The sequence below is a fragment of the Pristis pectinata genome, chromosome 8 (assembly GCF_009764475.1).
Source record: "Pristis pectinata isolate sPriPec2 chromosome 8, sPriPec2.1.pri, whole genome shotgun sequence".
NCBI lineage: Eukaryota > Metazoa > Chordata > Chondrichthyes > Rhinopristiformes > Pristidae > Pristis > Pristis pectinata.
Window position 1 is genome coordinate 15,977,455 of NC_067412.1, and position 27,729 is coordinate 16,005,183.

General features: G+C 40.9%; 1 protein-coding gene across 1 annotated transcript; it reads left to right on the forward strand.

Annotated features, from left to right (window-relative positions):
- LOC127573375 (major facilitator superfamily domain-containing protein 1-like) lies at positions 1 to 27,729 on the forward strand. Its single transcript, XM_052021528.1, has 13 exons — positions 1 to 158; positions 2,960 to 3,060; positions 5,747 to 5,856; positions 8,264 to 8,319; positions 12,885 to 13,028; positions 13,553 to 13,711; positions 18,901 to 19,016; positions 19,260 to 19,360; positions 20,142 to 20,253; positions 22,280 to 22,417; positions 22,675 to 22,814; positions 26,008 to 26,119; positions 27,016 to 27,729. The coding sequence occupies exons 1-13, from the start codon at positions 137 to 139 to the stop codon at positions 27,130 to 27,132; spliced, it is 1,428 nt and encodes a 475-aa protein (XP_051877488.1). The 5' UTR covers positions 1 to 136; the 3' UTR covers positions 27,133 to 27,729.

The window sequence follows — 27,729 nt, forward strand, 5'->3', positions numbered from 1 at the left end:
GTGACGTCGCTGCGTCAGCTGTTGCAAGTCGCGTCCAGCAATGCCGGGACATCTGTGTCTGAGACGGTGAAAACAAATACGGAAACACTCAGTTTCGAATCAAATCCATCCTCGGGGGAGAAACAGATTCTTCGACATGAGTCAGCCAGCAGAAAGAGGTCAGCATTAGAATGTCTATATATTTCAGATGGTTAGTCGGATTGACTGATCTCTTTCTGTGCTGTAAACTCTCCGTAAAGAGTCTGTCAGTAATATGAGAGTGCTTGAAGAGTCACGTTAATGTGAGATACGCCGAATCTCAGTCGTTTAAATTCCTTGCAGAGGTGCGAGCACCTACTTTTAATTGGACCGTTGCTCTTCTCGAGTGGTGACTGGATTAAGGGCTACAGTGATTTACTTTGATTTACACGCGTTCAATTCTTAACGTAGTCCAAAAACAGGTCGAAATCATGCTGGATAAGGCAAAGTTTAGTTGGAATTACATTCCGCTTTGTTACACAGTTAGCAAAATACACAGAATAGTAGATTAAAATAACTGGTCCAACTTTTGTTTATGACCTTTCAGAAAAGTAAGGAACACAGGAATGTTAATCATTACCATTGGTCATCTAATTAAAAATGAGCCATAATTCCTGTTTACTTTACTCTGCGGGTAGTGGTTGAACTACTGACTAGAAAAGACGTTTAACTTTTAGCTTGTGGCTATGCTCTTTTATTTCAATCCATCTCAATGCAGAAAACAGGAAAAGGTTTTTAAGATTAAAATGTAAAATCTCCGTCTGCATAATCAGATGTGGCTCACCCAGCAACGGGGAAGGTTGAGGAGAGACAGGTCGGTGTGGGAGTGCGGAGAGTTAAAATTATGTGTAATTGGATGAAAAGACAAGTCTGGTCTTAAAGGCAAGGTTAACAATTTTGCCAGAGGAGCAAAAAGTGAAAAATTGCAGTGGTGATGGATTGTGTGTGGGATCTGTGGAAAGCCTGTGTCACTGAGCAGGATTTTACAATACCTGTGTTTGCTGCCATTACTCCATGTAATGATGGTCATTTGGGAATTTTCGGAGATTTATCATGAAAATCTTGAAGCTTCTGTCTTTACTCCAATGCATGTCCACAAGCTATGGTCTTTGCAGAGTTCTTCGACGTGAGGAAAGCTTGCCAGCGTCTTTACTTTCTTAGAAGGTTAAGGAGGTTCAGCATGTCACCAAACACTAACAAACTTCTACAGATATACTGTTGATAGAATCCTAACTGATTACATCATGGTCAGGTACAATAATTCAAATTTGCAGGAATGTAAAAATCTGCAGAGAGCAGTGGACTCAGCCCAATACATCACAGGCACATCCCTCCCCACCGTCGGTAGTACCCACATGAGGCGCTGCCTCAAGAAGACAACATCTATCATCAAAGATCCCCACCATCTGGGCCATGCCATCTTCTCACAGCTACTATCGGGCAGGACGTACAGAAGCCTGAAGTCCCATGCCACCAGGTTCAAGAACAGCTACTTCCCTTCAAACATTTGGTTCTTGAACTAACCTGCACAATCCTAATCACTACTTCAGTAAAGCAACACCATGACCACTTTGCACTACAATGAACTTTGATTTTTTTTTGTTCTAATTGTGTTCTTTCCTGTAAAACTTGTGTATAATTTAGGATTAATTTGTTTTTCTTACCTGATGCTGCGTATCTGATGTTATGTGCCTGTGATGCTGCTGCAAGTAAGTTTTTCATTGCACCTTTGCATGCATGTACTTGTGCATATGACAATAAACTCGACTTTATGATCAGAATTAAGGTTTTTTTTTACAAACTAATCTCACTGTAAAATACCCTGTGAATCTTCCATTTAATTGCTTGAGATTTAAGAGAATTTTTTAATTACATACTAAGGCATTCACTTACCAAACTATCTGACCTCTAAAAATAAATAAATTTATGAACATAAGTTGTAATTTCCTCAATTGCAATTATGAAATAAAAGTATTTAGAAGTGTGTATTGAGATGCACCAATTTCTATTCTGTAGTTATGCATATGGTGCAATGTTTATTTACCAGTCTGCATAATTTTAATTAAGGAATGCCTTCTGGATTCACATCTGCAAGAATTCTTCATTGTGATTGGCTCTTATCTAAGCCAGCTGCTCGATGCCAGGGATTTGAGACCTGGCAGAAGCAGACGCCAGGAAAGGGGAAATTCTCACGCAGAGAACACTAGATGTTTGTGGGGACTTTTATTCCCCAGATCAGCATGGAGTGTTGGTGCATTACCATTGATTGCAGATTTTGGACCATTGCATTGGATTGAGGGAGAGACAATAACATAGTATATTGCAAAGTCCAATCAAAATATTGTTGGTTTTGCAAATGTTGTACGACAATAAACTTTGACAATGCTATAAAATCATGGTTTACATTCTTTTTGTATACCATTCCAAGTGAGAGAAATAAAGCATTTGTGAAGAGAAAATGCAGAAAGAAATCAGCCAGTCAAGCAGCATCTGTGGAAAGAGAAACTAGTTAATGTTTCAGATCAGGGATCCTTCCTCAGAATTGGGGGAAGGGTGGAGGCATGTCAGTTTTGAAAACAGAGCTGGGGGGAGAATTGAGGTGTAAGACAAAAGACAATATCGAGCTTGGTTAAGACAGATCAGGTAATAGAGCATAAACACTTAACAGCAAGGCATTTTATAGACAGGTGGTGAGAAAGAGCCAAAAAGTTCAAAAATTCAATGTTCATTCTAGAAGGCTGCTTAGTGCCCTGATGGTAAATAAGAACTTGTTGAGTTTTTCCAGCATTTTCTGTTTTTGTTCAGATTCCGGCATTTGCAGTTTTTTTTAATTTTCCATGGAATCTGTTTAGATTTTCTATAACTGCAGGTAAATTGGTAAACATTAATGTTCCATCTATTCATTCTGTATGTTCCTAACACATCCTCTCCCCCTTTTAAGCCTATTACAGGTTTCTGGTCCTATTTTTCAACTGTCTGCTGACTTTTGGTTCTTATTTCTGCTTTGACATTCCAAGTGTACTTCAGGAGCAGTTCCAGGGGGTGAGTACTGAATTATCCAAAAAATTAATATGTTAATTAGTTGGTCCCAAGGTTATGCAAATAATTTGCCTATGTTGAACCTTGTATATCTGTCCAAGGAACACCACTGTATTGCATTGTGCCTCTAGTATTCTGGGCATTCACAGCATACTTGACCAGCATGTAGGTATCAGAGCGAGAAGTCACACAGCACAGAAATGGGCTCTTCGGACTCGCTGAGTCCACAGCATACGTCAAATGTCAACTTACTTTAGTCATACGTTAATTCCATTTTATACTCCCCACATTCACATTCCCTGGATTTTACCACACACCTAACCACTAGGGGGAATTTAGTGGCCAATTAGCCTACTAAACCATACATATCTTGAATGTGGGGGTAAATCAGAGCACCCAGGGTAAATTCATACAATCACAGGGAGAACATGCAAACTCCATCTGGCCAGCACCAGAGGTCAGGATTGTACCTGCATTGCTGGAGCTGTGAGCAGCAGTTTTGCTAGTTACATCACTGTGCCACTGTGTGTAGCAATGAAATCCTTTATTGTCTTCCCCTTGGATCAAAAACACAACTTCAACAATCCTTGGCCTACATGTTTAACCATTTATGTTGTAACTAGTTAGCATTTCTAACTAACCTCACCAAAATAACTTAATCCTATTGTACCAGGTTTAGTTCACATGAGGTGAGTAAGAATTTTCTAGCACCTTATCTGTGGGTAATGCTGGTTGTGAGTGATAAAGCAGCTGGAAAAGATGGATAATTTCTCCACTACATTTTCTTCCTCCCCTACAGGCAGTGAATTGAATGTGATCTTCTGTGGGCATGGTGCAATGGGTTGAGGGGTAGAAGTGTCCAAGTCAATTCTTCAATCACCCAAGAAACTGGAATCCAGAGGTTATAAATAGTGCAAATGCAGGGAAGAATTACTTCATTCAGAGTGATAAATGTTTGGAATGATCAATTAGCTACAATGGAAAACTAAAGACTTGGATTGGTCAATTCGCATGGTATGCTACTGATGATGCCAGCTATAGTTCTAATATAGTTGTAACCAAGTTACTACGTTGCAGCTTTGCATCTCATTTGAAACTACACAAACTGAAATTGTACAAAGCAGCCTATGCAAACTCATTGTATCTTCTCAGGTGGTTCCTTGGGATTAAAGATGACAAGCTTCCACTCTGGCTTTATGGGTTCTGAGTTGACTAATGAGGCCAATGTGGGAACCTCAGTCTCATCCACAGATGGGACAGGTGGATGGGTAGTTTATGAGATAATGCACTCCTTCCATAGCTTATGCAGGACTTCTTTGTGTTCCTGATGCATGGCATAGATTGGGAAAAGACCTTGGTCTTGCAGAACTTCGATGTAAGGCCCATTTATTGTAGGTAATGGAGTTTGACCTCTGTGCACAAACACCAGCATAGTCTCCATACAATAGTTCAATTAGCAAGGTTTGGGTGATCTTGGGTCTGGAATGTAGTTACCATTGGTTGAATGGTTTCACACTGGTTCTGAAGATTAGGTCCATACTTGTGGGAAGTTTGTTGGAGACAAGGTGTAATATTGCAATAAGAAAGATTGAGAAAAGTGTCAAAGAAATGGACACTTTTCTTGTTTTACACCAGTTTTCATTGTGATTGTTTTGTTGTAGACCTGTTGGTTGGTGTCATGACTTGCATGCTGTTGTCAAGCAAGTGTAAAATGGAGATGAATTTCTGTGGGCAACTGGTTTCACAATTCCTCCTGATTGATAGGGTCAAAGGTTTAGTGCGGTCATGGAAGACCATGTGGCTGGTGCTGATTCCTGCAATTTTCCTTGGAGTTGACATTAGGTGCTTCTAGATGGACAGAATCCATACTGGGATTTGGGGAGCAGCTCTTCAGTTACATGTTTATCAGCTACGGCAAGAAAATTTACTGATTTGCTTTATTGTTTAAGGATCCCATATTAAAAGCAAAAACTTACAATGAAAACAATACAGAGACACAAGAGATTCTGCAGATGCTGGATCTGGAGCAACACACACAAAATGCTGAAGGAACTCAGCAGGTCAGACAGCATCTATGGAGGGAAATAAACAGTCGATGTTTCGGGTCGAGACCCTTCATCAGGACTGGAAAGGAAGAGGGCAGAAGCCAGAATAAGAAGGTCAGGGGAGGTGAGGTTGGCAGGTGATGGGTGAGTCCAGGTGAGAGGGGGGAGATAGATGGATGGGGGGAGGGGGATGAAAGGGAGTGATGTAAGAAGCTGAGAGGTGATAGGTAGAAAAGGCAAAGGAGGTGGGGAATAGCTGGGCAGGTCATTGGGGGGAGGGGAAAGAAGGGGGGAGGGGAAAGAGAAGGGGTGAGGGGGCCACAGCAATGAGGGAAAACAAAGAGGGGGTGGGGGAGAAAACAATATCCACACCATCAAATATCTTTTGCCCCTCCCATCCCTTGTCAATTTAATGTGAGTTTATCTTCTGGACCTTTAATAGCTTTTCACAATTTCAGTTATTCCTTTGGTTTGGTGCCGGGAAACTTAAAACTGATGTCAGGTGAATGAAGGTCTGATGGTTACAGATCCTGACTGGATAAACAGCATGATTATGAAACGTTTAAGATTATTGGATGAATTTTGTTCAGTGCTGAGTCTTCTGTTGTCTCTGCCTGACAGTATTGTGGCCTGTTCCTTTCCAGAATCTCACTTGTCTTAATTCTAATGTGACTAATGGGACAACAGATTGTGTGGAGGGACTGGGAATGACCCCAGAGCAGTATAACCTTCTCTATGCAATCTATGCATGGACGTGAGTATCCTATTTAACAAATTATACACTTTCACAATATCCTTGGCACTTTCTACTTTTTTCCTATGCTTCATACTTGGTAATGAATTTCAGTACAGATTTCCATTCCCAGCCACACCCTTTCCAAAATGTCAGTAAACTTGTCTGTTTATCTTTAGTCTTGTCAAGCCAATAAAATATTTAACAGAAGCATGGTGAACCTAGTGAATTCCATCCAACACACCTGGGGGTTTAGGTAAAGGCCCTGTTTGTGGAATTTCTTGTTCCTACAACTTTTCAGACTTGATTTTTCTTGCAGCTTCTCCCTGAAGCATCTGTTTGTAGTAAGCTAATTGAATGGTATAATAATTGTTTCCCCAGTTACTTTATATTCCTTTCCTGACCACCTTTGTCTGCTGTATTTAGGTATGGTGTGCTAGGCCATCTGTTACCATATGGTTCCTGCTTGTTCTTAATGAGTGAGGCAAGGCACCAATTTCAAACAGTCTGTTCAAACACATGGTTATCATTGATTCACTTGTGTTCATCTTCGCTGAATTTGCACAATCTCCTATGTAATTGTAATTTACAGTGATGATTGTTTGTTGGCAATTAGGGGAGAGAAACAAGCTCAGTTCTTTTTTGCCTTTTTCCACTTTAAGGACACTGGCTATACCCTAATGTCAGTGAGTCATTGAGCACAGAAACAGGCTCTTCAGTCCAATGGTCCATGCTGACCAAGATGCCCATCTAAGCAAGTCCCATTTGCCCATATTGGCCAATATCCCTCTAAACCTTTCCTATCCATGTACCTGTCCAAGTGTCCATAGAACCATACAGCACAAAACAGGCTCTTCGGCCCACCATGTTGTGCCGTCCATCAAACCACCCTCACACTACCTAACCCTTTCCTCCCGCATATCCCTCTATCTCACATTCCTCCATATGCCTATCCAACAAGCTCTTAAACCTGTCCAATGTATCTGCCTCCACCACCACCCCAGGCAGTGCATTCCATGCACCAACCACTCTCTGGGTGAAAAATCTCCCCCTGACATCTCCCCTGAACCTCCCACCCATAACCTTAAAGCCATGCCCTCTCATCTTGAGCATTGGTGCCCTGGGAAGGAGGCGCTGACTGTCTACTCTATCTATTCCTCTCAATATTTTATATACCTCTATCATGTCTCCTCTCATCCTTCTCCTTTCCAGTGAATAAAGCCCTAGCACCTTAAGCCTCTCCTCATATTCAATACGCTCTAATCCAGGCAGCATCCTGGTAAATCTCCTCTGCACCCTCTCCAACGCCTCCACATCCTTCCTATAATGAGGGACCAGAACTGAACACAGTACTCCAAGTGTGGCCTAACTAGAGTTTTGTAAAGCTGCATCATCACTTCGTGGCTCTTAAACTCAATCCCGCGACTTATGAAAGCCAACATCCCATTGGCCTTCTTAACTGCTCTTTCCACCTGTGAGGCAACTTTCAATGAACTGTGAATATGAACCCCCAGATCCCTCTGCTCCTCCACACTGCCAAGTACCTTACCGTTTACCATGTACTCTGCCCTGGAGTTTGTCCTTCCAAAGTGTACCACCTCACACTTCTCCAGATTGAACTCCATCTGCCACTTGTCAGCCCAGCTCTGCATCCTATCAATATCCCTCTGTAAGCTCCGACAGCCCTCCACACTATCCACAACACCGCCGATCTTAGTGTCTTTTAAATATTGTTAATGTACCTGCCTCAACCACTTCCTCTGGCAGCTCATTCCACATATGGACCACTTCAGGTTCCTATTAAATCTTTCACCTCTCACCTTAAACCTATGCCCTCTAGTTCTTGATTCCCCAACCCTGGGAAAAAGAATGTGTACATTCAACCTATTTATACTCCTCTTTGCTGATAAGTAATTTGGGATTTTCTGCTCTTAATGGCTATATTACATGCTGCTTTTTCCAATTGAGAGATCCTTCTGGAAGAACCTGTGTTGTGAAACCATTACGCTATTTAACCTCTTGGCTAAGGCTTGGCTTTCATTGTTGTTCTGAGGAGCCCTGGTTTTGGGTCAATCCAATTATACACCTGAGAATGGCACCCTGTGTTCAATTGGCAGAAAATAGATCTATACCATGGTAGGGCATTTAAATTGCAGGATGGCAGGAATGCATATAGTTTTCAGCTGTTCAGCTGGGTACCAAGGTAGAGAAAGGAGGGTGTACAGGAGTTCATTCCAACATTAATACTTTAAAAGGCACAAAGTTCTTGGGTACACAAGTGACTGCAGATGCTGGAATCTGGAACAACACACAAAGTGCTTGAGGAACTCAGTGGGTCAGGCAGCATCTATTGGAGGGAAATGGGCAGTCAGTGTTTCAGGTCGAGACTCTTGAGTTTTATTCCTTATTTGTACTTTCTCTCTTGTAGAAATGCTGTGGTGGTGATACTGGCCGGTTTCTTCATAGACAAGCTGGGAAATCGCGGTGAGTCTGAAGAACGGTATGAAGTTGAGCAAAGAGGCCCTCAGCCCAGTAATTGTTTAATTCTGCACCTTCTGCATGGTGTGGGAATTCCACTGGGAGTTCCTCTTCTCCGCAGAACAACAGGTTCTACAGCCTATAATGAACTACATGGGAAGAGGAAACAAAAGGAACTGCAGGTGCTGGAATCTAGAATTAAAAACAAAGCTGTAAGAACCTAACAGTTCAAGCAGCTTCTATGGATGCAAAAAGTGTAAGTTGATGTTTGGGGTCAGGACCCTGCAGACAGAACTAATGCAAGATCTTGACCAGAAACATCAACTAATACCTTTTGCTTCCACAGATGCTACTAGACCTGTGAAGTATTCCAGTGTTCCGTTTTTTGCATAGGAAGATTAACAATGCATTTTTTGCCAGAACCAAGAAGGTCAAAACCCTGCCTAAGCATGATGACCATCAAAATGAAAACAATTTTCATATTCTTCCATTGGTACTAAAATTTTAAAAACTCCTAAGTGCAATCTGTTTGTCTAAATGCTGCTTGCATCAGTGCATTGGCATTTATGTGTAATGTTAGATCAATCGTGCAATTAATTAAATGTTATATAAAATTGTACAGGTTAAGACTCCAGAGTTAAGTCAATATTGACATTAATAAACACAATCAGAAATTAGAAGCAAGACCTATGTCTATATACGCACAAGTAAGAATTGATCAGGTTCTACAAGACCGAACCAAATGAGCTAATTGGCTTCAGTGGAGCTGAATTTTGGAAGCAGAGCTCAGTGCACAAATGCTTCAGTAAATGCTTGAATGGCAGAATATGAATTTCTATTTCTAAGTGCTTTAGGAGTTTCCAGTGTCTAGTTTCCAAACAAAATGCACTATGCTTCCGTAAATAAATCAAATTATCACGACACATTTGAGATTTTTATCTTTGCTCAATTTTCTCAGAGGAAAATTTAACTTGGACAAAATGGGATCCATTGCCATTTATACATGTGACATTGACTTCAGGTGGAAACTTATTACAGACAACAGATCAACCAACGGATGATCCACAAAATGGGTTAGAATGAATCCCAAAATAGACTGTCTTATTACTTTTAGTTGAATTACTTAACCTTTAGTTGAATTACTTAACCAACCAGGTTGTTACACAGTTTATCCTTTAACATTTAAGAAACACAAATTGTTAAACTACATCAGTGTTTTACAATCTTCTCCCTTCATAACCTCTTGCGTGCTGGTGGTGTTGAGTCCTTGCCAGAGGAGATGTTTCCTGAAGGTGTTGAATAATTTCAGATGCACTGATCTCTTAGCACTGAGCATTCTCTTATCAAGTATGCTCAGTAGAACAGCACCTAATTCAGAGGGAAATCATAGCCCAGCAAGATTCATACAAGTTACCCGATATTTAAAAATGCAAACTTCCGGCTTCAGTCCTGGATCATTTGTTTCTTTTTCCCTTCCCTGCCCCTCCTGCCAACCTAGACCTGTTGTGATTGAGTTGAGATAATTTAGGTTGGTTCATAGACGAAACCAAGTACGTTCTTGGTCCATGTGACTTGGCCAGTTAACAAACTCTTTGGAACAATGCCAATTTTTAATAAATACTTTAGTAACAGCATTTGCTTAGAAGAACAAACATTGTGGAAGCAGTCGAGATGAATTCTTTATTATAAGTGCATTCGATGGTCTATTTATCATAATTAAATATAAGGTTCATATTGATGTACCTGAAAATATTATGAGTCATTGTCATCAATTAAATGATAACAAGATGGTGTATAAAACCAACACCTATCTCATCTTTTTAGTGTATAAAATATGTTTGAGATTCTTATTGAATTCACTCTGCTGGAGGATAATTTCTTTCCCCAGGAAGTGAGCCTGTTGTACCCAGTATTCCCAAGTAGTCTCCCTCCTAAGTACTGATCTGTCCTGAGTTTACTTAGTGGGGTTTTTAATGAGAACATTGATCTGTTGCTCTCTGATCACGGTAATAAATCACAACACTCTCCATTGTATAAAAATATGTAGCAAGAGAATTCCAAAATCATTTAGAAAGGTGCAAAAACAAATGCAGGGCAAAATTTAACTCTGATAATTGCAAAGAATTGAATAGCATGTCACATGTGTTTGACTTGCCTGGGTATATATGTAAGCAACAAACCAGGTTCTAGAGAGTATAGTGAAGTGCGTGATAGAATCTTCAGAGATTATGTTGGTACTGTGCAATATATTTACTGTTTTTGGGATCTGGGCATCCCTAATTATCCATCCCTAATTGCCCTTGAAAAGGTGGTGGCTTCCCCTCTTCCTTGAACTACTGCAATCTTCCTACTAAAAGCACTCACATGATGCTGTTGGATAGGAAGTTCTGGTGGTAGTATTACTGTTTACCTTCTCCCCTTATCCTTCCATGTGTTTGAGGTTGCAGGTATGGGAAGTGCTGCTGGAATAGGTTTGTTAAGTAATTGCTTTGCATTTTATAAATGTGGCCACAGTGCACCAATGGCAGAGGGACTGAATATTCAGGGACGGGGATGGTATCTTAATCAAATAGGCTGCTTTGCTTTGGATGGTGCCAAGCTTGTTCAGTATTGTTGGAGCTTCCTTCTTTACTCCAGACAGTTTGCTTGTGAATAGTAGAAAAACCTTGTGGTGTTGGGAGCTGAGTCACTTGCTGTAGAATACCTGGCCTCTGACCTGATGGTGTTGTCACAGTATTTATGTGGCTGGTCCGGTTAAATTTCTGGTCAGTAGTGATTATCAACCTGTCAATGGTGATAGTGATTTGTTGGTACTGAATTGTAGGTCTTTGACTCCTTTTGGATATGGTCCTTGCCTGGAGTTTGTGTGATATATTTGTGACTTATCAAACAATGTCAACCTGTTGGAATCTGGAGGCTGGAGACCAACAGAGATCACGGGGGGAGCAGTGAGAGAGGGTCTCACAGAATTCCCGTCAAAGAGGAGGAAAACTCCTTCAGGGTAGGCATACCTTGAAGAGACTTCACAGTGGAGCAGCACAACGGAGACACATGAAATTCCAGTATCTGCAGAATATCTTATGTCGACATGTTGTTTTGATTGTTCTGCATGCAAACACACACAGTTTCTTTTTCTAAGAAGGTGAAAATGGAAATGAGCATTCTGCAATCATCAGCAAATATCCCTGCCTGACCTTATAATTGAAGAAAAGTCATTAGTAAAGCAGATGGGTGGGCTCTGAGCATGACCTAGAAGAACTCATTGACTGATATCCTCGGACTGGTCTCCAACAACCCCAAACTCTTTCTTCAATCACAGAAGTTCTTTGTTGCCCATTGATTTTGGTTTTATTAGGAGTCCTTGATGCCACACATGGTTAAATGCTAACTTGATGTCAAGGCCAGTAATTTTCACCTAATTTCTGGAATTCAGCTTTTGGTTCATGTTGGGAGGAAGTCTGGAACCTTGTGGTGCTGATGAAACCAAAATTTGATGTAGGTGTGCAAATTATTGGTGACTATTGGTGTCATTTGATAGCACTGATGGTAACATCTTCCATCACTTTGCTGGGGATTCAGAATAGAATGATAGGGTGGTTATTAGCCAGATTGGATTGGTCCTGTTTTTTGTGGTCAATACTTACCTGGGCAATTTTCCACATTGTGCATTGCATTAGTTCTGGAGAGCAAGTCTTCAGTACTACAGTTGAGATGTTATCTGGTCCCATTGCCTTTTCTGTATCCAGTGCTCTCATCCTTTTCTGATGAAGAGTAAAAATATTTGCCTGAAGTCTGGCTTCTGTGATGGTGGGGTTTCAGGAGGAAGGTGAAATGGTTGCAAATGCTTCAACCTTGACTTTGGCAATCACATGCTGTCATCATTAAGAATGAAGATGTTCTTGGAGCCTCCTTCTCCTGCTAATTGCTAAATTATTTGCCACCATTCAAGACCATTTATGGCAGGACTGCAGAGCTTTGATCTGATCCTTTGCTCGTGGCATCACTTTAATTTGTTTAATTTTTTTTGCTGTTTAGCATGCATAATGTTCTGAGTTACAGCTTAGGTAGGTTGGAACCTCATTTTTAGCCATGCCAGGTGCTGGTCCCAGCATATCCTGTGTTCCCCATTCAAATGGGGATAATTCACTGATATTAAATTCTAGTAGCACAGCATATGCATGCTTAGGAGGGAAAGGAGAAAAGTACAATAAAATTGAAGGGATATGTAAAGATGAGCTAAGATAAAAAGATGACTGACGTTTCTCTAGAGTCTATAAAAGAAGTTGTGTACAATATTAACCAGCATAGATGAGAAAAACCTAAATTATTTTTGCAATCAAGTCAAAGAGATCATGATAAGGGATCCACAGTCATTTAGAAATTGTTTTAGCAAAAAGTTCTTTGATCAGTGATAAATGACTGGAATAATCTCCCAGGAAAATCTCAGAGCATTTAAAAAGAAACTAGCTAGTCAGATATTGATGGATTGAATGGGCTTTTGATTTTAAACATTAATTACATATTCTAAGATCTTCTCTTGTTGAAACAGTTTTATTTGTTTTCCCCTGTAGTTGGTGTCCTCTTGTTCTCCTTTCTTATTGTGCTGGGCTCGGCTACCTTTGCTTTGGGATCTCATTTCAAGGGCACCAGTTACCTTCTGCCACTGATGCTCATTGGCCGACTTCTCTTTGGCTCAAGCAATGGGTCACTCATAAGTAAGTACTATTTTCAACCTATTGCTACCAGACTGAGAAGAAATAGCCAGTAGCTTAGTAAAGGTATTTTTAACATTCAAAATAATTCTATCACACATTCAATGTTCTCGATCCTAGACAATCTAGCAGTTTAATTGCTTTTTCTAGTTGGTTTTTGTGAAATGTGAGCTTGGATTTTTGTTCTCATACATGTTTAGGGATACAGGCACTGTTGTTAAAGCAAGCATTTACAGCCTATCTGTAATTATCCTTCAGAAGATAGTGGCAACTTCTTTGCTAGGAAGAAGTTCTTAAAAGCCAGATGACCAGACTTTAAGGGCAACAGACATGGGCTTTGCTGGCCAAACCTGCATTTCATACCCCAAGAATGAATATAATTGTTGTACCCACTCTCTGCCGAAGTAGAGTGGAACAGCAACTTTATCTCTCAGCTCTAAACTGAATTGCGCCTTTTCCCTGTTGTGCCTGTTTAATTTACAAGACCGCATCATTCACATCATATTCCTTTTTTTCCAAACCCTCAGTTGCTCAGGGCCGTATCATTGCTTTCTGGTTCAAAAGTAAGGAGCTGTCGTTGGCTTTTGGGCTGAATGTGGCCTTCTCCCGTTTTGGCAGTGTCCTCAACTTCTTATTAACCCAATCTTTTGAAGCACATTTTGGGATTCAGTGGACTCTTTGGGCAGGTAAGAATGAATATGAGGAATTTGATGAATGGAAGTGGAATTGAAAAATAGTTATACAAGGAAAGTAAAATCAATCTTGTGCTGTTCTATGGAGCAGCACAAGATTGATTTCACCTTCCTTGCTGGAGGAACTCAGCAGGTCAGGCAGTATCTATGGAGTGAAATAAACAGTCGACGTTTTGGGTTGAGCCCCTTCATCAGGGCTGGAAAGGAAGAGGCCAAAAGCCGGAATAAAAAGGTTGGGGGAGGGGAAGGAACACAAGCTGGCAGGTGATAGGTGAGTCCAGGTGAGAGGGGAAAGGTAGGTGGGTGGGGGAGGGGGGAATGTAAGGGAGTGATGTAAGAAGCTGAGAGGTGATAAGTAGACAACGGGCTGAAGGGGAAGGAATCCAAAAGGAGAGGACAGTAGACCATGGGATGAAGGGAAGGAGGTGGGGAACAGATGGGCAGGTCATGAGGGGAGGGGAAAGAGAAGGGGTGAGGAGGCCACAGGAATGAGGCTAAACAAAGGGGGGGGAGAGGGAGGGGGGAGGGGTTACTGGGAGTTAGAGAAATCGATGTTGATCCCGTCAGGTTGGAGACTACCAAGACAGAATATGAGGAGTTGCTCCTCCAACCTGCGTCTGGCCTCAACGTGGCAGTAGACAAGGCCGCGGACAGAGTTGTCAGTATGGGAATGGGAAGTGGGTGGCCATCGGGAGATCCTGGCTGTTGTGGCAGTCAGAGCAAAGACGCTCGATGAAGTGGTCACCCAATCTGCGTCGGGTCTCACCAATGTAGAGGAGGCCGCACTGGATGCAATAAGTGACACCGTCGGATTCCCAGGTGAAGCCTTGCCTCACCTGGAAAGACTGTCTAGGGCCCTGAACTGTGGTGAAGGAGGAGGTGTAGGAACGGGTGTAGAACTTTGCACGGTTGCAGCAATAACTGCTGGGAGGGTCATCAGTGGGGAGGGATGAGTGGTCAAGGGAGTCGTGGAGAGAGCAATCCCTGCGGGGGGGTGGGGGGGAGGGGAAGGGGAAGATGAGGCTGTGGTGGGATCCCGTTGGAGATGGCAGAAGTTGCAGGGAATGTGTCGGTTGCAGAGAATGTGTCGGATGTGGAGGGTTGTGGGGTGGTGGGTGAGGACAAGGGGAACCCTGTCCCTGATATGTCAGGGGTGGGGGGGATGGGGTGAGGGCAGATGTACAGGAAATGGAGGAGATGTGGGTGAGGACTGCATTGATGGTGGTGGAAGAGAAACTGCTTTTATTGAAAAAAGAGGACATTTCTGACGTCCTGGAATGGAAAGCCTCATCACCGGAACAGATGTGGTAGAGGTGGAGGAACCGAGAGACGTGGATAGCATCCTTGTGAATGACAGGGTGGGAAGAGGTGTAGTCCAAGGTAAATGTGGGAGTCAATGGGTTTGTAAAAGATGTTAGTGGATAATCTGTCTCTGAAGATGGAGACACAGAAATCAAGAAAGGGGAGAGAGATGTTGGAGATGGACCAAGTAAATTTGAGGCCAGGATGGATGTTGGAGTCAAAGTTGATGAAATTGGTGAGCTCAGCATGGGTGCAGGAAGCAGCACCAATGCAGTCATCAATATAGTGGAGAAAGAGTTGAGCAGCGTTACTGGTGTAGGCTTGAAACATGGACCGTTCCATGTAGCCGATGAAAAGGCAGGCATAGCTGGGGCCCATGCGAGTGCCCATGGCTACACCTTTGGTTTGGAGAAAGTGGGAGGAGCCGAAAGAGAAGTTGTTGAGGGTGAGCACCAGTTCTGCCAGACAGAGGAGGGTGGTGGTGAAGGGGCACTGGTTGGGTCTGTTGTTGGGAAAGAAACTGAGAGCCTTAAGGCCTTCCTGATGGGGGATGGAAGTATAAAGGGACTCGACGTCCATAGTGAAAATGAGGCAGTCAGGGCTGGGGAAGTGAAAGTTGTAAAAGTGATGGAGAACATGCGAAGTGTCACAGATGTAGGTAGGAAGGGACTGGACCAAGGGGGACAAAATGGAATCAAGATATGAAGACACAAGTTCAGTGGGGCAGGAGCAGGCGGAAACAGTGGGCCTATCGGGGCAGTTAGGTTTGTGGATCTTGGGTAGGAGGTAGAAACGGGCAGTGTGAGGTAGGGGAACTATGAGGTTGGAGGCTATGGAGGGGAGATATCCAGAGGTGATGAGGTCGGTGATTGTGCTGTTCTATCACTGGAGTAAATCAGAATATTAAACATCAGTTAAAGATGCTATGTTAGTGTTTAACCAGATTTAGTTTAATATAATAATAACCAGATTGCACTTTTCAGATAATGCATACATTAATTAACCAAGGAACTATAAAGACAAACCCCAAATAGAAATTTGTTGTAATTAATTATGTGGCAGATGATTAAACTTTTAACTGATTTGGATATTGGTGCAAATCTTGGGCCTGTTCTATCGCTGGAGTAAATCTGATTTACTCCAGTGATAGAACAGCACAATCACCGACCTCATCACCTCTGGATATCTCCCCTCTATAGCCTCCAACCTCATAGTTCCCCTACCCCACACTGTCCATTTCTACCTCCTACCCAAGATTCACAAACCTAACTGCCCCGATAGGCCCATCTGACATCACTAGAAACAGAGGAAGTGAATTGAATTGTGTGTCCAGTTATGATATAAAAACAGAAAATGTAATTGTCTGATAATGCCTCTTTGACCTGAAATACTAACTCTGTTTCTCATTCCACAGTTGCTACCTGACTTGCTGAGTGCTTCCAGTATTTTCTATTTTTATTTCAGACTTCCCTCATCTTCAGACTTTTTATTTTCATTTGAGTTTGTTCACTTATGATAATATTATCTCTAAATTAACAAAGGGCAAAAGAAAACTCTGGACAGTTAGTACATAGAACATAGAAAAATAGAATAGTACAGCACAGGAACAGGCCCTTTGGCCCACAACGTTGTGCTGAATTTATTAAGCTAATGGTGCCTAATTAAACTAACCCTTTCTGCCTGCACAGTGTCCACATCCCTCCATTCTCTGCATATTCATGTGATTATCTAAGAGCCTCTTAAACACCTCACCATCACCCCTGGCAGTGCATTCCAGGTGCCCACCACTCTCTGTGTAAAATTGCCCCACACATCTCCTTTGAACTTCCCCCTCTCACCTTAAATGCATGTCCTCCGGTATTAGACATTTTGACCCTGGGAAAAACATACCAGCTGTCTATCTATGCCTCTCATAGTTTTATAAACCTCTGTCAGGTCTCCTCTCAGTCTCTGCCGCTCCAGAGAAAACAACCCAGGTTTGTCCAAACTCTCCTTCTAGCACATGCCGTCTAATCTAGGCAGCATCCTGATAAATTTTTCTGCACCCCTTCAAAAGCCTCCATATAATGTAACCCTTTGTCAACATTTTCACAAATGTAAATCCTATTTTGGCTTCACCTCTTCCTACTCCTGTAGTCTCCTCCTACCTTTTATAATCGACCCCATGAATAGTCATATAGCAGATTATCAGTTTTACTGTAGATATATTTGAAGAATGGTATGAAAAGGAAGTAAAAGAGATGGGGAGGAGGAACTGTTGTGAGAAATCCACATGGTTGTCATGTGACAGTAACGACAATGACCCCGCTGACAGAAGGACAACATTGCTCCTCTGATCGGAAATGATACTACTGTCAATCAAGGTGCGGCTCCACCCACCCCTCAGGTGTGAGAGTACCTTTTGCCTCTGAACTTGCCTGACCAGTACCCTTTGTCTCTGAACCTGCCTGACCACTGGCTGTGGCAGGAACCTTTGTCTTTGACTCCCACACCATTGGCTCGTTTAAATCACAACAGTGAGGCTCCACCCAGCCTCCTAGCACCATAAAAAGGGCTGCATCCACTAGCCTTTCCTCTTTTGACGACCCCAGGAGTAGTGAGACAGTGCTGCAGAGATCATTGGTAAGAGTGCATCACCACATGATCAGGGAGCATTTCACTCAGACTCAGGGAGCATTAAGGGCCAATGTTAGTGTGAGACGGGCATTGAAGTGTTATATCCTGAAGTTGTACATTGTTATTGTGTGCTTGTTTGTATCAGTGTGTGTGTGTATTTTACCCCAGTTGTGATTTTCCTCTCGTGTTTGTGATATCCTGTGTGTGAGTGAGCATGTGTCTGTTCCCATCCATTCTGTCCCACGTTTGCCTTTGTGATTAAACTAGTTTTGGTCTACAGAGCTCGTGACAGTAAAGACAGTTAAGACAGTAAAGAATGATTTCACACAACAGGAACCTAGAAGGAATAACAGAGAATGCCTCAGTCCCATTCTTATGTTATTCCTTCCAACTTCCTCCTTCTGCCCGTCTCCTTTACTTCCTTTACGTACCATTCTTTGAACATAGCTACAGTAAAACTCTGATAATCCACTGTACAACTATTCAGAAATCCTGATGGTTCAGCATCTGGTTCACCAGATGATGTTTGCCATGCTCTCTTTCCATTCACTAGGTCCTGGTTCCATGCTTCCTTTCCCTCTTACAGGGGCCCTGGTTTCCATGTTCTCTTTAATCTTATTGATTCACTGGAAAATGTATTTAAATACTGTGCAACATCTAAAGAAAGTGAATTAAGAGTGTCTTAGAATATTAATACAAATAACGTTTAATAGTCCAGAAAATTTGCTAGTCCGGCACCACCAGAATCCCGAATATGCCAGATTATTGGGGTTTTACTGTAATTGTCATGCATGAAATTTTGAAAGGCTTAGAGAGACTGGATAGAACGAAGTGTTTTCTAACATGGGGGTTTGGAACTTGCAGCCGAAAGAGTTTTGGATGCAAGAACCCTCATCACATTGAGTGTTCCTTTAGTTACATTTTCAATGTGTCATATCTATAAGGGTGCAGGCTAAGAGCTGAGAAATGCCAATGGAATGGATAGTTTTTTTTAGTTGGAATAGATTGGGCCAATTAGACTGCAACTGTGCCATATAATTTTGATTTGCCTCTCGTGTTTGGGGAAAAATAATTTCTTGGGCCTGTTTTTGATATCAGTGCTTTGAAGAACATTTTTTATTGCTTTTTGTTTGCAAAGGTAAAACTGTGATATGAATACAAGAGGCTGCACTTGGCTTCAGGCGTTCTGGCTATCACTGATGGAGCCTATTTGTTGCAGTGTATTTTTGCCAGTAATGTGGCTTTCCTGTGGTTCATTTTCTCAGGAACTTTTCTGTGTGCTCTTAGCTTTGTGTCAGCCATCATCGTTGGCATCCTGGATGGAAATGGTGCAAAGCAGCTTGGACTGGATGGTGTTCTCCAGCAGGAATCCAAGAAAGTGGTGAGTAGATTCGGGGGCTTTGGATTTAGTTTTCCATTAAATATTGCTGTTGGACATGGAATTGAATATCTGTTGGAACCAGTTGTTATGGAGGGTGATCATTGGTCTTTGAAGTAGATTTCTGGAAGCTAGGATCTATAAAATGAATTTACATTATTTTGTCTGAGTGGAATCTAACCACACCTTCCCCAATCCATTGTCTTCTACAAGGTCTTGTCTGACCTTTTCGTTCTTTTTCCCCAGAGGCTACAGGATATTCGTCATTTGTCTCTCCACTACTGGCTGCTGGTTCTCACCATCATGTTCTTCTATAATGGAATCTTTCCATTCATTGCTGATGCCACGTAAGTAGAGTTCATATTATTAAATGTTTAAAGTGCTTATACCATATTCCTCATGGTCCAATATGGCTATTTATGTGGAATAGAACACTGTGAGTGTCTCCCTTTCTTTTTATACTTCTACCTCTCCCTATCTTTAAACACGGAGATGCTCCACAATGGGACAACTGTAAATTTCTCTACAACAGGAAAACCTGCAATATGAACAACATTTTGCCTTCTGTTGTATGCTCTACATGTATTCTCTAGTTCACATAAATGTCTTGATATACTTCTGAAATTTGGATGCAAATGGACTGAATTTCCAAATTGGAGTCCAAAGTAGACACATTCCTGCTTTAAAGGATGAATTTCTACTCTTTGATTTTTGTTTTTTTTTCTCCACAGAATTGTCTCTTGCATTCTGCTCTTCTAGAACCTTGCATGCCTTTTGTTTCAGATCATTTAGTGCAGGGGCCTATGGTACGATTGATTAGGCTTCACCTAACTGTGGGCATTTGTAGAATGTTTGACTGGCATTGTGGAGTGTAAACGATACAGGCATAGGCCCTAGGAAGTACTGTTCTAACTGTGTGATCCCATTATTAGCTCATTATTGAAGCTTTGTCTTTTATATTGTTATCCTCATAACCAATCGTTAAAGTTTTGAAACTCTGGTTAGATGTTTGTTACAGTCTCCAGGATTATTAATAAAATTATGAATAAAAAAACAAATACTAGTAACTTTTGAAATTGTATTGATTACATCTCTGATCTCAATGTGATGAAGGCATTTATTTTTCAGCAAGTTTATTCAGGATAAGTATTCTGGGTACAGTCACCAAGAAGCCTCCTACATCACTGGTGCTGTGTTCGATAGCTCATTGATTCTATTACCCATAGCTGGAATCCTCATTGTGAGTACAGTCTGGTTTGTTCTAAATGCAAGGTAGTTTGTGATCACTGGGTACTTCAGACATCCTAGTTGTGGATATTAACTGTAAAGACCTCAGGCAGAACTTTAAAGTGTGGGCTTCAGTAAAGTCTGAACAAAATGAACTATTTTTGGTTACCTTCATAAGCCAGTGGATAACTGAGAGGTCTAAATTACATTCCAACAATAATGGTATTCTCTGTCCATGTATTAAAATATTATTTTGGATGTATATTTGCTAGGTAATACATGCATTGGTGACAAGAAAGATTAATAACAAATATTGCCAACAGTTTTGCATGACTGTTATGTAAATTTTTACTGTAGGATGCAAATGAAGTCTTACTGACATTCGAAATCAAGTAATTCATGGTCCCCTGTTTTTAAACCTCCTAGTCCTTGTATTATGTAAACAGATCCAATTGGAGAATCAATTTTGGTTGGTAAATTTATTTTGGAATTTTTCTGTTTTTAACCATGAAGTTTGAATAATTTACCTTAAGACAAGGTCTTTTTATTGCTAATTAGGGCCAAATGAATGGAATTAAATTGAAATCCACTTGAGTGGAGCAGTGATCTGTTGAAGGTATATTATCAATGACTTGAATTGCTCTCCAATTTATCTGACCAAATGCTATTTCAACTCTATCAGTGAATGTGATCAGCAATTTAATGTTGGTAATTGTGATCTGTACTTACAAACTGATCATTGTCTAGAAAATATGATGTCTATTAACATTGCTTAGTTATAGGAACAGATTTCCTTAGCTTTCATGTTAATATCGTACAGCACCATATATAATTTGGTACAGCACCATATATAATCTCAATTCAGGCCCATGAAACCGCTGAATTTCCCACTGGGCTGTATTGTTAACCTTGTATTCTGTTCTTTTCATTATTGCTCAATGAAATGCCTGCTTTTCAATTTATTGACTGAAAGTAAAGAGAACCAAAGTGTATAAAACTCACATTGCTGCATTTTGGCAGTTCTTTGATCAATCAGCATATGATGTTCTCTTCTGCCCTAAAAGCAGAATATTTTGTATCAGTAAAATTTTTCGGGTAGCATTGTTCAGCAAGTATAAATTTTATTATTGGGCAGTTCTCTATGATTTCAATGACACATTAGCTATGTTAATCCACATTTTTAACCATTAAACCCATCCCATTACTCTAATGAGCTGTCTCTCCTTGGCTTTACCCTTGATAAATTCTATTCCACCTCAGCTACTTCCCTTCTCTGCTCATATTTCACTGTCTCGAAACCCCCATATAAACTCCATGTATGCTACTGCACACACCTCCCTCTTATTGCCATCCACACCAAATTCATGACCATGACTCTTATGGTCTAAATTACTGAGGAAGCCTTTTCTGATCATTTACTTGCCTCTGCTACCATCCACATCTTTGAATACCTTTCTAATATAGTCTCCTCAAAGTCTACCATGAGAAAAAAATCTTCCCCAGGTTGTGCACAATCCACTTTTAAGGTAGCAGCTGCCTTTGCTTTTGTCTTCCATTTTCCACCTGTCTGCAGCTAATGAACTACTCATCAACCTCTTCACCGACGTCCTCGTTCCACCTTTGTTGTTCCCTCTGGTATGACTACCCTAGCCTCTCTTCATTGTTACCATTAGTCCAAAGTCAGCAAACTTTAAGGACTCTACCCCACAAATGATGACTTCATTCAGATCTGGCTATGTAGTAGCCAGTGACCTGAGTCCTGTGTTTTCAGGGAAGGAAAGAAGAAACACCAGCAATAATATAAAATGAGTTTTATGGTAAACACTAAAAATGAAATCAGGATGCAAAGCATATTTTCAAAGAATAACTCACCAATCTAAAACCAAATAGAAAGAAGGATTTAAGTAATTATTTGGGTGGCTTGTCATTCTGCCTCAACTAGGGCACCCCTGACAGACAGCACTTGTCTCAACTGTTCTAATTATGTATATATTAATCTACAAATTAATTCATTAAATATTCTTTTGATCTTTTCTCAGGATTACGTAGGATTGAGAGGAATATTTGCCATGATGTGTGCCATGTTGACAGTCCCAGTTTTCACACTCTTGGCATTCACCTTTGTACCGCCATTGGTTTCCATGATATGGCTGGGAGTCACCTACTCATTTGCTGCTGTAAGGTGTTACTCTTACTTTCTTTCTGCTGACAAGTAGCTGTCATTTCATTCTTTCATCACCTACTCACCTAAAGCATCAATTGTTATACATGGGTTCAGGGCCACTTAAAATACACTTTCAATGAATTCTGGTAGTTTATGCAGTGAACTCATGGTGAATCCACAAGAGCATATTGTGATAAAATCCTGGGTGTCATTTTCTGATTTAGGTACTTTACTGCTATTCCTATGGGTAAGTTCTGCTTATTTCCACAGGCAAGTCTGTGGCCATCAACCATGTTAGTGGTTCCTCTGGCAAATCTTGGAACAGCTTCAGGAATCGCAACCTCAGTGCAAATGATTGGCGTTGGTATTTGCAACCTGATTGTTGGACAGATCCTTGGAAGCAAATTCAGGTGAGGTTTTTTATTTTGTACTGGCCACTGCAAAGAAAGGTTTTGTGATCTGAATTGAGCGCTCTTATTTCTTTTTATTTTGACTGTTGTATTATTTCTGCTGTCTTACTTGATCCACTAACCCTGCTGTTTTGAGAACCTGTTCTATTCTGATGGATGCAGTTTGCATACTACATGGTGACAGTGAAAATGCTGCATATTCAATACAGACCCAGGTTGCTTGTTACATCTAGCTGTAATTATTCGATAGGAAGCCTAAATTGAAAACAATTTATACGACAGAATGCTGAACTATAATATTTTGGGTCAGTAATCCTTCTTCACGTCCCTGACCTTAACGTTAACTGGTTTCTCTATCCACAGATACTGCTTGACTGGCTGAGTTCTTCCAGCATCTTCTGTTTTTGTTTCAAATTCCAGCATCTGCAGTTTTGTCTTCCTTTCTTCTGCCTCATCTCCTTTGGAAAATTGCTCTATGTTGGAGCACTTTTCCATGTGTCCTGTTCACTTCCCCATATCCTGAACGTGTATTATTCTTCATGCTGGCGCTTTGATAACAAATAGCAATTGAGTTGTTCAGCTATGGTATACATCAGTCGTCTGGCCCAGTAAATCCTTAAAGTAAGCAGTACCCTGTGATCGGTCTTTCTTCCTCCTCCTTTGTTTCCTGGGTTCTCTGAGAACAATTGTAATGTCCTCCAACAGAGACCACTGATCAAGCTATGAACTGTGTATGTTCAAGTCACCAACACCCTTGGGAGTATCCGGCAGGAAATATTTAAATTGCGTTTTTGAAAGAAGTAAATGACCCAGAGTGGTCCTACAATCACAAGCTTAAGTGGTTCCAACATGTGCAAGATTAAAATCCTTGTTTGCTTTTTTGTGTAAGTGAACGGGAATTCTATCACATTGGGCTCCTGTGTTCATTTGAAATCTTAGGTATTTGTCTGACTCTAAGTGGAAGACATCTCTCATTATCCAAACCAAAAACACTAACTTCACTCACAACAAAAACTATTGTTCCTGGTTCCTTATCAATTGCTCTGGCTGCCTATGTGCAGATGATTCTCTGCTGTGGCATTTCTTTGCAAAATGTTTGCTCTCCCTGCACTTGTTACATGTTTTATTAAGGGGGACACAATTCTCTCCTGTGGAACTTGTGGTTCCTCCCACAGTTGTAACACTCTTGAGTCTTCGTGGTTTCTTTAGCCTTAGCTTAAAGACTTTGTCCATCATCTTGAAATTAATGCTTTTGCGCAGTCAGCAGTACTTGTATCTACCACATTCTTTAGCCTAGTCTGACCAGTTGGGATAAACTTTAAAAATTTCTATTCCTCTTGCAGTAAGAAGTATTACTAATTGGTCTAGTTCTATTTCCTGCTCCAGCTTCATTGCCACAGCATTGTTTTGACAAACTAATTTGAATATCTACTTCCCTGCAACGTTTCTTTCTTCTACTTCAAGAGCCTGCAGTGTTGATAGAGTATTCCCCCAAGCCATCACACACACAGTTAACCTTGCAAACAATTTTTGAACAACAGAGCCATCTCCAAGATGTTCACTAAAATAAACTGTGAAATGTTTTAAACAGTCATTTCCATTTCCCACCAGCATGTACTGATTTGTTTTTAATCAATAAGCTTACCTGAGGATTGTCATAAAGAGAAAAAAAACTTATTTTAAAGCAGAATAAAGGGTTGGATCTGATCTGCAGACCTGTGATTATGGAACTGCCAACCTTTCGATCTCCTCTCTGTGTAACTCTGGATTAATAGAGGTGCACCTGGAGCTCTTTGATCTATGAGGCCAACAATGGCAGTTTAATTTCCTGACCTGTGCATTGGTAGGCAGCATCCACTTTTAGGGGTACAAGTTCTCCCAGGTTTAGCAGGGCGCAAAGACTGCCAAGTGGATAGAGGTCTCTGACTGAGTGAGAACCCCGAAAGATCCCTGGAAGTGGCTCAGTCTGGGTAGTAGTGGGGAGAATGAGGGAATATCCATGCATGAGGATCTGCAAAGGGAGGGATCTGATGTGGGGGTCTGAAGACTAACAAGTCAGGGAAAGAAGATAGTATTGAGCTGTGGTCTTGTGTTGGGGAAGGTTGAGAGGTGGAAAAGTAAAGAAGGCTGAAAGATTAATTTCTTTACATTTTTTTAAAATGTTTTTTTAATTCTCAAATAGGAACATAAAAACAAAAACACAGAAGCTGGAAATCTAAAATAAAAACACAAAATGCTAGAAATACTCAGGTCAGGCTGCGCCTGTGGGTAGAGAAACAGAGTGAATGTTTCTCTGTAGGAAATCTTTCGGATGTTCCTCAGCTATGTCCTTACTTGGGTCTTCATCAGTTTCTTCAACCTGAAACATTAACTGTTTCTGCCACTAGGTTCTTACACATGGATAATCTTGCAGCAGAACTTCCTGGTTACCTGAAAATGTTGAATTCAACATTTGAGTTCCTAAGGCTGCAACATGCCCAGACAGAAGATGAAATGCCATTGATCAACCTTGTGGTGGGTTTCGTTAAACTGTGTAGGGGGCCACAGGCCACAGTGGGAGTGTGATGGAAAATTAAACAGGCAACTGGCTCAGGGTCACCCCTGCAGATTGAAAGTAGGTGTTTAGCAAATTGATCTTCCAAACTGCTTTTGGTTTCTAGAATGTACAGGAGACCACATAATGAGCACTAAATACATAGATTAGATCAGAAGAAATGCCAGACTGGAACCTGATCATGTGACCTCACTTAACCAAAGCCAATGTTCACTCAGTGATATAGTGATGTCATAAATCTTGTAACAGGTCAATGGGAGATGCTGCTTGGAGCCCTTTAGACTGTTATGAGACTACAGTTTCTGTAGTTCTTCAGCATACAAATGGATTAAAAGGAAGAGCACATTGGACTATGAGGCCAACTTTGAGAGGTACATTGTTTTGGAAAAGGGGAAATACAATTAACTGACAAGGCAGGCTTTGTGTAGGAATCAGTGGGGGAGACAGGGAGGTGGTTCTGTTGAGTTCATGATCAGGTTTTTCACAAAAGGAGATAAACATTTTAACATGAAGTCCAGTCACCCTGATTGCCGTCTCCCGTGCCACATGCATTTTTAGTCAAATGAAATGGATGGATTGGAGAAACTGTTCTTCCTTTTCTCAGTTCCTTGCTATTAACACTTGGTGTTTGACCTGCAGTGATTTGAAGATCCCAGTGTGGCGCTGGAGGCAGATGATGATCTTCATGCTGGCCAACACCATCTGCTGTTTGATCACCTCCATCATTCTCAATATAGTGGATACAAGAAAGGTGAGGGTCTTATGGAGAGAAAACTTATCATGATTGTCCACATTATTCTTCATTAAATGTTGCTTTGGATACTCATGAGGCAAGTTGTTAAATGGAAACACAAACCAGACTAATTTGGCTCATGCCCTGGGAGGGGAGGTGGTGTGGTTCTGCTCATACTTCTGTCCACAGAATGGGGCTGGGGTCTGACTTAAATGCTTTGTTTTTACCTCTGGGTTGTAGGTAGAAATCCAGCCCATGTTTGGACAATTAGTCTTGATCCATTTCCTATTGGACACCGATTGGCAGCATCACTCACATATATGGAGGTGATAAAAAGATGCAAGAAGCTACATTGGTGAAGTCAGTTTGGTCTTGTTTGCTAGGCACAGACTGGACAGTGCTTCATTCTTCTGTATCTTAAGCGGAAAAAGATATTGGGTTCACGAAATGGACATAAAGCAATGTTTTCCCTTTTTACATCACTTTTTTCCTCCCTTATTAATCTTTCTTTATATTTCCTCTCTCGGTTTTTCCCTTTCTCTTTTATTTTAAGCCAAACCTTGTCACCTCTCCTAACTCATGTGATACTCATTTTGTTTTGCTCTTCAGCAAGAACTTTTTTAGCATATTCTATAATAAAAGTGGTATTTAGTTGTGTTTAATTGAAGTTTGTTTATTCCATCCTACTCTCACCCATAACCTTGGAGATGTTGACTCTTTGATAGCAAGTACAAGGGTAATTTCCCAGCAGTTACTGGCATGTGTGTTGCCAATCTAACATCTACAACGTGGACCAATTCCATTTTGTAGAAATGCAACCCTCCCCCGCCCCACAACTCCCTGGGTCACTTGAAGTCCACCAGTATCAACAGCCCTCAGTTAAAGCTGACATTTTATTCTCTCTCTACTTCCAGGGTAACGTATTGAACAAAACCACCAAGCATTCTGAGGCTATGAAAGAGGAAGATCAAGAAGCATCAGAGACATCTCCTCTTCTAACAGATAGCAGCAATGAAAACAAAATTAACTGAGGAATAATATGAAGAACCATTTAGCTGTCTTAGTTTAAGAGAGAAAATGGACAATTCTTCAGATGTCTTTTTTTTAAAGTGCTATTCTACCAGTATGATCAATTGTCACATGTCAAATATTAATCACATCAAGGCAATAAGTTTTTTAGCTGAACTTAAGACATTTTTATTAAATCTAATAATGTCTACAGTCCCATCATAATCTTCAGCAAATACTATAACTTATTAGCTGGTGTTTGCCACCTGTTCCAGCATTTATAGTTACTATTTGGGTAATTTACTATTTGTTGGAATTGCTTGCAGAGGCAGGGTTGTTGATGCAGGACTATAGTTAGCTTTTTACTGTTGTCACTGAATAAAAGAAACTTTGAGTTTCTGTTCCTCTGTTCTAAACCTGATCTTTGGGTTGATGCATGAAAATTTGCAAAAGGGAATATTTTACATTTCTGTAGGACTGTCAGGTAAATAAGCAATATCACACCTTGACATAGCCTTAATACTTCAGAAGTCTTAGACAGCTACACTAAAGTATATTTGTTTTTAGTGGTCATGTAGTGTTACTTTGACTACTTCCGATCTCAGAGAAAAATAGTTTTG

What these genes read in the sequence shown, in the direction of transcription:
- LOC127573375 (XM_052021528.1), top strand. Translation starts at nt 137, where the DNA reads ATGAGTCAGCCAGCAGAAAGAG. An exon ending in GAGTCAGCCAGCAGAAAGAG is followed by an intron (nt 159 to 2,959) that starts GTCAGCATTAGA and finishes CCCCCTTTTAAG; the next exon opens with CCTATTACAGGTTTCTGGTC. An exon ending in AGCAGGAATCCAAGAAAGTG is followed by an intron (nt 19,017 to 19,259) that starts GTGAGTAGATTC and finishes CTTTTTCCCCAG; the next exon opens with AGGCTACAGGATATTCGTCA.